Here is a 12,377-nt window from a genome sequence, read left to right as displayed (position 1 = left end):
CAGTAGACGCTGTCCTGATGGGCATATCACTCCTTGGACCATCTGTCTTCCATTGATCAAGATAATTTTGAGGGTTGCCATGAACAGGGTAGGTGAGATCAAATAATCCATTGCTATGCCTTTTTTGAGCTGCTGCCAACCAATCGTGGTTTCCTGAGTTGTGTAGCAGACATAGAAGTTGATGAAGTAGGTAGATACCTAATTTTGGATGCAGGTTGGTATGTGGAAGAAGTTGCAGGTGAAGGTGATGAGCTGGTGCAGGACAGATCCGTAGGCATTTGCCAGATCCAGCCAAACTATGTGGAGATTTGATTTCTCACGTTTGGCTGTCTGGACATGTTCCCAGATCATGGTGCAGTGTTCGACTCAGCAATGGAACCTTTATACCCCTGCCGTCTGACAGCTGGTGTCAATATAGTTATTAGACAGGAAGTAGCTAGTTGTGGTTCTTGCCACCATCGTGAAGAAAATCTTCCTTCCACATTAAGTAGGGTGATGCCTCTAAACTGGCTGATGTTCTGGGAATCTTTCTGTTTGGTGAGCAGAGGCGGATGTTCTTGATGCTGTTGCAAAGTTGTCCTTTGATGTGGTTCTCCAGCTCCTGTGCAGTGGTTGGTCACAAGCTTCCCGGACTTCTTCTCCTTAAAGGGGTCCAGGAAGAAACTCCCTTGTGCTGTCCCCTCCCCACCCCCCCATGTTTCCAAATCCATTCTGCTCTCCTTAGGTTTGCAAGCCTGGATTTTAGCTGGTCCCTGAGAGCCTTCAGACCCTCCTCCCACTCTTCAGTTTTCCTCCATGCTTTCTGCAGAAGCTGCCTTTCCTTCACCAACTTAATAATTTACATCTCTCACCTTCCTTTCTGCTTGGGGGTGTTATTCTTCTGGGGCATCTCTCAAATCTCTCCTTGCCTTCTTTGTACACAATGTTGCTGAAGAGGTTGAATTTGTTGGATGTGCTGCCTGCCAGCAAGATCTGAAGGATTAGGTGTAAGCTCTGCCCAGTGCATCTCCATGCCTCCTTGTCACTGGCTTTTGGCCACCTGACTTTGGCCTGACGAATTGGCTTCTCCTTCGGTGTTACTTCTCTTGTGGGTTCACTGCTTGCATGGTCAATATGCTACTCATGCAGTGGGCTATGCTCCTGCTGTTGATGGTGCACTTCCTGCTGGGAAAGCTGGTGTGGCTCCTCTTTCTCACCATCTGCAATAGTGGGCTCAGCAGCACTGTGGTGCTCAACCGGGCTCTGAGTCGTCCTTGTCTCACCTGCTGATGCAGTGCAAGCTTGCAACTGGTTCCTCCCTCAGCACTTTGCTTTCCCTTGGTGGATTCGCAGACCCTGATGAGTCATCACTTTGGACCATCTGCAGCTGCATTTTCTAAGGATCTTTTTCTCATTAGTTGTTGCCATTTGGTTCCGTGTTATCCATCCTGATTGGTCCATCTTCCACCCTGCCTCTCAGTGGTCTGCTGGGCTGTCCTCTTTGTGTTGTGCTTGTAGTTGATTTGGGGAGTCAGTGTAGGTGGGACTTTACTTCATGGGCATGTGGAAAGGGTAACTAGCCCATCCACCCCCAGTGCAGTCTTTCCTGCCATCAGTCAGTCTTCCCTGACCACCCTCCAGTCTTTTCTGGATGCCAACTGCCCTGTTCACAGTAGTGAACAGTAGAACATAACTAGTTCTCACTATTAATATCAAGGCACACAGGGTTAGACATATCTTTAACTATCAAATATAACGGGACCAAAGACTTATGATTAAACAAGACAATCAAATAATGCATATACATGAGCATACATGTTATGTATACTCAAAATTACATTTCTACTAGACCCTATGGATATGTGGTTTTACTCATTACAACTTTCCAGAATAACCTTTCACACAAAATACAGTAAACAGTAACTTGAATTTAAGCACATATGCCTCATATTTCATAAAACTTATACTAAGGGTGGCCTCTGGAGGGCACCGTCGTTACATGATACTGAGACACCAATATTCACAATAATATCAAATTGATACATTTTGTTCATAGAGACTCCAAAATTGGATCTTTCTGACAGGCATTTTCTCCTGATTAACAGTAAATTTTAAATTTTAAATTAATTTTAAATTAATCTCTAATTCAATACATTTTGAGTCAGATTTTGACTTGAGGAAAGAGTGGAAAAGTTGGAGAATTTTTCTGTGGTAACACAGTCTATTTTTTTTTCAAGGGAAAGTCTTTTAATCCAGTTTTCTGAGATTTGAGAAGTTGATGAAGGAATGTGATTGCTTTTAGTCTGTGTCATAAATCCCACTTTCTGACACAGTTGGGGGTCCCTTGGAGGTAAAGTGAGAGGAAGATTGGTCCCGTGAAGTGTCAGACTGACATTTTAACATTGAGAAAGGGACTTTCAGTTTACTTTTGAAGTAGTTCCAAACCCAACGTTGAATATACATCCATATCCTGAGGTTAAAGGTTATCGTTGATTAAGCCCAGACCTTCTTTTGGGCTTTCAGAGACATTCAAGGATAGCAGAAGAAAAGGGGCACTGGGTTCCCTACACTTGCTTTGATAGCACTTTCTGCTGCAATTCACACACACACACACACACACACACACACACACACACTGTTTAACCATTTTGTTTTATCTCTCTGTACAGGCACGTGGGTTACCTTTGGAGGCCAGATAACAGATGAGGTAGGAGAGAATGCTTGAACACCTGTACAGCCTCATGAAATACCGGCTCAAGTTAACAAACAATAAGAATGAGAGAATTGTCTCACTTAGTAAAATATATGGATTCAATCTGTATACTGTACTGTAAACCAAAGCTGAAGCAGAGAAAATAATTTGGAATAAACTGGAAAAAGACAGAAAATTAGACTTTTCCACTTGGGTGTTTTAAGTCAATATAAATTTATACACATAATACATTTTTAGGCACGTCAGTTTGTCCACCACTTGCATGAATATCTCAGCAACTACTGGATGAATTGTAATAACTTTGGAGAACCTTGACTTTTCATTTAGAGCCATCATTAGGTCAAAAAGGTAAATTTGTCCAGTTCATGCTCTGGTACCTGAGAAGCTGCATTGGCATTACAATTAGCTACACTGGTAATCCACATCAAAAGTGAGATGTGAGCGGTGCATAAGTGCACTGTAAAGTATGTGATCAGTGCCTACTTTAAAAAAATTATGGCAACAGTGACACATAATATAATTGATTATTTTTCAAGTATTAAAGCTTTTATTAAAATGTATTGAATATGTTATTCAAATTAACTCAAAAACATTAAATCCCTGGTAATACAAACAATTGAAATGTGTTGGATTTAGTAATGTGTAATGTTCACTGGGCCAAACAAATTTTATTTAAATCTGCATTTTAATTTCCCTTAATATATGACCTCAGTCCATCACTTGAGGACATTATAGGCACAGAGGATTTATTGTTTTGTAAGCTCTAGTCCTGTTGGTGCATTTAAGTTACAATAATGTTTTGAGACTTCAAACAATTGTTTGTTTTCATATAAGATTTTTTTCATTTATTTTCATTTCATATAAGATTGTTTTCACCAGCTGAAATCATCAGGACTGATGTGTTTTTTCAAAAAGCCGATGGGAAGATATTAAAATCTCACATGTTGACTTCATGCATCAACATGAGTACACAGCAACTCTATGAATATGATGTTTTCTTAAGCTGTTAAAAGGTTGTTGACCTCACTAACTGTTGGAAACACAGAACTATGATTGACTGATTGTTTCAGTGGTTATGAAACACAAAATGCTGAGTCATCATTCATCTGACTGATTCATCTGTAAGTCAGACTGTCTAGATTTGGCTTTAAGTTTGCACTAATTAATTCCCAATTAGTCTGTTTTGTTATTATCTTATATTCCAAACATTGCTCTATATTAAGGACCATATAAATGGTGTGAGAATCAACATAGAGACTGATTGGTCCATCTATCCATCCACAAGGTCTTGCAGCTGCTATACAATAGCTGAGGTAAGCTAAGGTTCACCCAAGCTTGTTTTTACCACTACAGCCCTGGTCCAGATGTAGAAGTAGCTGCTGTCCAGTGGATGAGGTTTTTATATGCTGCAAAGCCACTTCCTCAGTTTATCACACTCCTTGTTCAGGGAAATCTTCACCAGTTTCTTGGACAGTCCTAACAATACAAAACAATTACATCCATACATGTTTGAGACAAAATCAGATCTGAAATATGCAAGTGGACAACACAAACAAAACATGGAAAAACCTTAGCAACAATATTAGCAACAAAGTCTTCCCACTAGATAACGAATCGATGGTATCTATAATTGGTTTGGAAGTGATTTCTATGTCTAACTGATTCTTTTCTGCTGATGTCAACTGCGGAAGAGAGATACACTGCAAAAATGGATTCATTTTCTTTTCTGTATCAGAAGACTGTGGAATCTCTGATCCGTAAAGACTAGTGTAAAAATCCTTAAAAACCATACAAATATCATTGGAGTATAATGATAAGCACCTGCTTCATCATTAATCTTGGAAATGAATGTATGTTTTGGGCTTTTATTAACAATTGATGCCAAGTACTTCCTGGGCCAGTTTTCTGGTGAATATAGTTGATGTCTTTGTAAAAACAGAGCTTTCTCAGCTCTCCGAGACAAAATGGTATTAAGGGCAATCTTAGCTGTCAAAACTTTCCTGCAATTTTCCTGAGTTTTACAAAACTCGGGGTCTGCGAATATTGATCTGTCAAATTCCCGAACTGAGCATTTAGTATTATATGGGATAGGAGCGTGGTCAGATATATGTAACTCAGCCAGGATAAGCAAAAGGAATTAAAATAAGATCAATCTTTGAGAAGGTTTTATGAGAATTAGAATAAAAAGCAAAGTCCTTTTGAAAGGAATTAATTGTTGTCCATATATCTGCAAGGCTTCATCCATCATCTGCATCACTGCTTTAGATCTAGCAGTCATGGTCTGTGACTTGGACGCTGGGGACTTATCTTTAGTAGGGTCTATGTACAGTTGTAGTCTCATCCTGTTACCCTTAATGGACAGCTGTACTTTGACATCATACTAGTTAATATGGTAAACAAGCACACAGGAGCATTCGGAGAAGCATACATTGTGGTCAATTCAAGTCAAGTTAATTTTATTTCTATTGTGCCAAATCACAACAGAAGTATAGTCAGGGGCAGGTCTAGACCGAACTATTTATTTTATAGAGACTCAACATTCCTCCACAAGCAGCACTTGGCGACAGTGGTAAGGAAAATCTCCCCTTTAACAGGAAGAAACCTCAAACAGAACCAGACTCTAGGTGGGCAGCCATCTGCTTTGACCAGTTGGGTTGAGAGAGAAAGAAGGAGGGAGGGAGAGGAGAAAGAGATAGAGAAGCACAGCAACAACAATAACAATAATAATAGAATAATAGAAAAATGACTAATAATAATAGCAGCAGCAGTGGGCGTCATGCTGGACATCCATTGGTCCACAGCTGAAGGTCACCTGCAAGACAAGAAAGCAAAAGACTACAGCGAAGAAGCCGAGTAACATGCGTTAATGGTACATGAATGTATACAGATGAAGAGGAGGAGGAGAAGAAAGGAACTCACTGTATCATGGGAAGTCCCCTGGCAGTCTAGGCCTGTAGCAAGGCAAGGCAAGGCAAGGCAAGCCTGGCTAGCACTAAGTATGAGCTTTATCAAAAAGAGAAGTTTTAAGCCTACTCTTAAACGTAGAGAGGGTGTCTGTCCCCCGGAACCAAACTGGAGGATAACTGGAACCACCAGTAAGCCTGCATTCTGGGAGCGCAGTGTTCTAGTGGGGTAATACGATACTATGAGCTCTTTTAGATATAATGGTGCTTGACCATTAAGGGCTTTGTAGGTGAGGAGAAATATTTTAAATTCTGCTCTGGATTTTACTGGAAGCCAATGCAGCGAAGCTAAAATGGGAGAAATATGATCTCTTTTCCTAGTTTTAGTCAGTACACGTGCAGCTGCATTCTGGACCAGCTGGAGAGTCTTTAGAGACTTGTTTGGGCAGCCTGATAATAAGGAATTGCAATAATCCAGCCTAGAAGTAACAAATGTGTGGACTAGTTTTTCTGCATCTTTTTGAGACAGGATGTGCCTGATTTTTGCAATATTACGTAAGTGAAAAAAGGCAGTCCTTAAGATTTGTTTTATGTGGGAGTTAAAGGACATAATCCTGATCAAAGATAACTCCCAGATTCCGTACGGTGGTGCTGGAGTAGCTATTTCATTAGATAATGTGTTTGCAGGGTCCAACGCAGTGCAAAGACTATCATTATAAACATGAATATTCAATATTGAATATTGAAATCACCTACTATAATTACTTTATATATAAAAGTTTTTTTTCTAAGTTTGATAAAAACTCTGAGAATTCAGATAAAAATTCAGAGAACGGACCAGGAGGACAGTACACTATAACAAATAGTATTGGCTGTAAAGTTTTCCGGGTTGGGTGAGAGAGGTTAAGAACAAGGCTTTCAAATGAGTTGTAATTAAATTTAGGTCTAGGGTTGATGATTAGGCTTGAGTTGAAAATGGCAGCAACTCCACCTCTTCGGCCAGTGTCTCGAGGAATATGAGTATTAATATGACTGGGGGTAGCAGATTCATTTAGGCTGACATATTCTTCATGACACAGCCAGGTTTCAGTAAGACAAAATGAATCAATATGATGATCTGATATTAGATTGTTTATTAATACGGCTTTGGATGACAGAGATCTCTGTTTAGGATTGGCTGAGATTGTCACGACAATGAGAGTCCACCTTAAGTCAATCCACCTTAAGTGAACTGGTCAGGTTAACTCATTGTCGCTAACTTTGGGGCTAACCCCCTTCACTATAATCAGCAGTTGGCAAGCAGGACACGGGAACTTGGCTTGGGTCTAAACTGTACACACACTGCACTGCTACGTTCACAGATATACTGATGACTTCATTCTTTCTGTCACACACACATGCTCTCTCTTCCTCCTTTAATCTTACATCAACACACTTTCATTGATAAATCCATAACTATATTGCAGTATTAATAAATAATATCCATCCAGTAATAGCATACTGTCGACAATACCAAAAGTCAGTTGCCCAAAACACAGGGGTTCATGTATATGCAGTGTGAGTTCCATGTTCAGGACGGCAGATTGATCTGTACAGTGTGAGCATAAATGTGTCTGTGTGGAAAGGTCAGTTTCAACATGTAGTGTGAGTTAACACAAAATACAAGATGAATAAAAAGCGTCTGCCTAGTTTAATGGTTGATGCAGTTTGAGGTTTATTTTTCCCCCCAACTTTACTTTACAACTGTAGCAGATGCGCACACAGCTTTGTCTGTGTTGGCTGGCTCACCTGAGTCATCAGCTCTGAGTCCAAAATATTCCCAGGCTAGAGCAGGGGGCGACTCCTGAATCTCCACCAGTGAGTGGGAGAAGGACAGATACTTTGAATATTAAGATGAACTGACTGATTAATCCTGCGTTGTGCTCCAACATTGCCATAGATGCCTTTGTGTTTATTGATCTGTTCTCTAGTGACATTCATGGATAGATTGAAGGAGAATCTGTAGACAGAAGGTGGTTTGTTCCTTATGCTGGTTTCATTTGTATGTTTGAAAGTTTAAAATGTTAGTGTGACATATTGAAGAGAGGATTTTGTTTCCGGGATTTTGGGTCCGCTGGGTTCGCTCTGCTTTTCCCGTCAAACTTACCCTCCACACCTGCCCTGCATTAGTCTGGTTAACCCTGCCCTGCTCCCTGGTTCTTTCCACAGCCAATCAGCTGCCAGCCTGCCCTTGTGTCTCGCCACCTGTTCCTTGTTGCTTCATTAGTTCAGTTTATATTTAAGTCCTGGTTTTCGGTTCAGTCTTGTTGGATCCTTTGTTCAGTCTGCTCTGTTTGTTCTGTGTTGTTCAGCTCTGTTTAGTTCAGTTTTTCTTTGCCTGCACTCGAGCTAAACTAAAAAAAGTTGTTAAGTTGTTGTCTGAAGTTCATATTGCCTTTGTTCTGCATTTGGGTCTATCTGTTTTAGTGTTAGGCATTACATGAAACAAAACCCTTCACGCTTCTTAAATGAAACCTTACAAAAGTAGTTTTGGTTACTTTTATTTATGACTTCCTTTAAATGCTTAACCTGTTAAGCCCTAGGGTGCTGAGAGGTGTAGCCCGCCTAGACAGAATAAATCAAGAATAACTCCACAACTATCAAGTATATTTGCATAATCTAGGTCTCTATGGATGGGTTAGACCTCAGAGAATGTATTTCCAGTATCAGTATCTTTGCCTAAAATTAATTCTAGATTAGACAGTGGAAAACACCATGATAACAATGATCCCATGCACAGAGATGCCACTGAATTCATTCAGTAACTCCTTGACTACAACTGTACCAAAGTAAACAGAAATACCACAAAGAACATAGATCCTAGAAAGGTTTTAGTAAGGACAGGACCAGGCGGTCAACTATGTACACTCAATATAAAAATCAAATATAAAGTAAAAAAACAAAGAGCAATGTGCAATATGTGCAAAAACAATGTACTCTTAGTGCCCTAATGCAATTTCAGTAATAAAAACACTACTGAGGTCAAAAACAAGAAATTTCACACACACACAAAAATGACTATAAAAAGGATGTTCCTGAGGTATGCACTGGTTGAGTGCTGTGGTTTCACAAATGTCTACATCCTCCTATGGTACTCCTGAAAGCAGTTCCTGTTTGAGGTGAAACACAGGGCAACACTGCACTTGCTGCAGTACACTGGCGTCTTCACCTCTTCTCCTGGTCCTTGCAGAGAACAAAGACCATCCACTGGGCAGTGACAGTTTCCCTAAAGTACATGGGCATACACATGGTTCAGAGGGTGGGGCGGGGGGCAGCAGCAGCAACTACAGCTTTGGACTCTGCAACCAGCTCTTTCATCAGGACCTTCTTGAATCGTTTGTGTGTCATCAGAGTCTGAGACTGTCCAATAGCCAAGAACTTGAATAGAATGTATGAGTTCACAATTGCAATATCAACAAAATGATGAAAAATGTCTTATACCATCTCGTCTTCCCACGAACAGAGTAATATTAGATGAGGGCATCTGACAGGTCCACCCCATCCATGAGGATATTGTTATCCTTGATGGCATCAGTCCAGCCTCCTTCACTCTCCTGCTTGTTGTGTCTCCACTAAATGCTTTGTGGAAACTGCTGCACACTGTCACATCTTTAGTGTCCTTCCACTTGACAAAGAGGAGGTTGTCCTTCCGCAGCCACCTCATATCAGCCCTCTCAGCCTTCTTTGGTAAATTGTTCTGTGTTGTTTTTGGGAAAGCCAACGCGTGACTGTTGGCACAACCCCTAGCTCTTTTCACTTTGTCTACTCTTCTCTATAGTGACTCAGATCAAATACCTCACTGGACTCGCAATATAACAGTCAGTCATAACAAAGTCAGTCTTGGAACAACAGTTCTTGCAAAAAAAAGTGAAAATAGTGGATCTCTCCATTACGAAAACACCATTCGCTGTCTGGTCACGTTAAAAACAACCCATGCTGGAGTCAAACAGCATTTTATGAAAATGTTGTTTAATACATACAAATTGCACTTTTATGTGTTATGTTGTGGAGCATACACTGCTAGAATTTTTTTTTTTTCCTTTTTTTTTCATTCACAATACATTCTAGCAATACTGGCATCAGTCAGACCTACTTAACAGCAAAGGCAACATGCCAGCCCTGCTGTTAAAAATATATACATTTTTATTTAATGTATTCATTGACACTATGGACAAAGTAAAGGTCAATATGCAATGCAAGTGTCATGTCTTCTCATAGTAGCTACAGTGACCATTACTGTGACTGAAGGAAGGACAACAATAATGATTTGTCATTATGCATTTTATTTGCATGCTCTGCACAGATAGTCCCCCTCTGTAGAGGGATGGTGCACACACAGTGTGATACCATAATGCACAGGTGGTGCACTCAATCTGAAAGGAAAAAGACAGAAAGACCTTAGATCACTCATCCAGAGAAGGACGTACAGTGAAGCAGTTAAAACCTCAGACATTACTATATTATCAATTAAAATTGTGTGTCAGATGCTGGTTTTAAAACCTCCTCGTCGCTTGCGGACTTTGTCCTGGCTCTTCGTAATATTTTGTTTGAACTCCGTGTATGTTGCCTGCTGTCTCTTCAGCCCCTCAGGGATCTCCTCATTTTTAACTATGTTTGTGACTCTTCCGTTACCTGCCACAAACCACAGATAGAATGTTGAGAATATGGTGGAATAGCTGACTGTTCATTCAAATCTAAATTTCTAAAACAATAAAAACAATACATAAGAGAATCTTACAACATACTCCTCTGGAACCTCAGAGGGATACCTCACCTCCCTCCCAAACATGAGGTAATATGGGCTGTATTTAGTGGTCAGCTGCCTTTTTTTTTTTTTTTTTTTTTTGTTCAAAGGCTAAACATGGTGGACTGGAGGTACTGGTCCCATCTTTGGGGATTATCTGCAACCACTTTGTTCAGGGACTTCAGAACACAGAATTCAGGTACAGGCATGAGGAGGAAGGAGAGAATGTGGGTTCCCTGGTACAATATGACAACCTCTTTTCAGAAATTATTATTACCGATTGCATGTTCAGATAACGATAGAATATCTCTTATAATGAGAGCAAGAATTCATTCACATGTGAATGACAAAATATACATCTGTATAGTTCCATTTAGTTTCTCCACAAGGCTATTGGTCTGTGGGTGATTTGGGGAGCACAGGCTTCTTTTTCTACCCAGCCTCTAACAAAGGCCATAGTTGACCTAGAAACAATTAGTTGGACAAGAATGGAGGAAGTCAGCACAGCAACAGTTACATATTGGGGATTCATATTGACTCAATACTGTACCTTGTTGCAGAACTCAGAGCCATGGTCTGTTAGCAGTCTTTTAGGTGCACCAAATTTGTAAAAGAAGTCAAGAATACAATTGGCCACCTCATCTGCTGTTTTGCTCTTTAGTGGGTAGGCCTCTGCCCATTTGGTGAAATAATCAACCATGACACACATGTACTGGTTGCCACCATGTGTCTGCATGAGTTTACCCACCAGATCCATTCCCACAAGTTCGAGAGGCTCAGTTACCTGTGAGGAATAGACAAAAAGGAAAAAAATGAGACGTGATCATTATAGTAGACTATCACTGTATCACTACCTGTATGGGCTCATACTCTCTCTTTTCTTTAAGCTCTCTTGGCCTGGCACTGTGGACACTGAGCAATCTGAACACAAACATTTCAAACAGATTACAAATGTGCTCCATATAGAGAACTAGTGGTAGGCTGTTGAGCGTGCAGTATCAGCAGGTATTATCAGCACACTTTTTGGAATTATCTGTAATGTCCTCTTTACAGCCGCTAAATTTGTATTCCACCTCAATATTTTAAAGATACCAACTCACCCACTTGCGAATGTGCTCCTCCGTGCCAGGCCAATAATACCGCTTTTCCACCCCAAAGATTGATTTTTCTTCCTCTACATTTGTTACAATCTTTGCAAGGTGCTCAGTCTTATTCCTGTTGCGCCTGCATAAGTAGTACAGGTCTCCATCTGGTGTTTCAATGTCATGATATTAGATTATTGGGAATCGTACCATAGCAGTTAATCATTGTGGTGTTAGAGCACATGGCATGCATCCACACCCTTTATCCTGAAGTTATCAGCTCTTCTCTTAATTACATATTCTTGTTTACTGGTGTTGAAGAAATTTCACTCAAATCCTTGTTCAAAGTTTGCTGTGGTGGAAGTGGTTTAATAGCATTCCGGAAATGCGGTGAGCATACTGACACAGAGCTGGTCTGATACAGTAGACTGACCCAGAGCAGAAGAAATGGCAAGACTTTATACAGTGAGGATCAAAGTAGTGACCAACAAATGGTAAACAAAAGATAGGAGGGGGGGGGGGGGGGGGGCATTTACCTACAAGATCAAGGCAAATCCAGGGGCAAGACAGGAGGGGTCAAATCAGCAGGGGTCAGGAGGTGGAAAGGACAATTGGCATATGTTTGATCAAAGAGTTGTCTCAGACGTCACTTGATTATCAAGTCTCCAAACCAAATGTGTGTGTTCCTTTTAATTAAGTCTGCTCCCAAAAGGGTATTCTTCTTCAATCCACACTTTTTTTTTATTTTTTATTTTTTTAATATGGCTATAGTCTGCTTAATCTAAATCTACTTCAATTTTAAACAAAGTCTGCATTTTCCAACTCTATTGGTAGGATAGGTGGAGTTGCAGTGGTGTACATGATTTTAGTGGTTGTTTGAGTGATAAATGAGTTACAGATAGATTTAAGACAGGTGA

General features: G+C 40.3%; 1 protein-coding gene across 4 annotated transcripts in view; it reads left to right on the top strand.

Annotated features, from left to right (window-relative positions):
* The window catches only part of LOC122983041 (voltage-gated potassium channel subunit beta-2-like), a 54,301-nt gene that overhangs the window by 12,908 nt on the left and 29,016 nt on the right, over nucleotides 1-12,377 (top strand). For all 4 annotated transcript variants that reach the window (XM_044352742.1, XM_044352743.1, XM_044352744.1 and 1 more), the window contains one exon: nucleotides 2,649-2,686. In XM_044352742.1, coding sequence (XP_044208677.1) covers nucleotides 2,649-2,686 — 38 coding nt within the window. The remainder of the gene's footprint in view (nucleotides 1-2,648; nucleotides 2,687-12,377) is intronic.

Source organism: Thunnus albacares, chromosome 5 (genome assembly GCF_914725855.1).
Source record: "Thunnus albacares chromosome 5, fThuAlb1.1, whole genome shotgun sequence".
Taxonomy (NCBI): domain Eukaryota; kingdom Metazoa; phylum Chordata; class Actinopteri; order Scombriformes; family Scombridae; genus Thunnus; species Thunnus albacares.
This window is presented reverse-complemented; position numbering and strand designations above follow the sequence as displayed.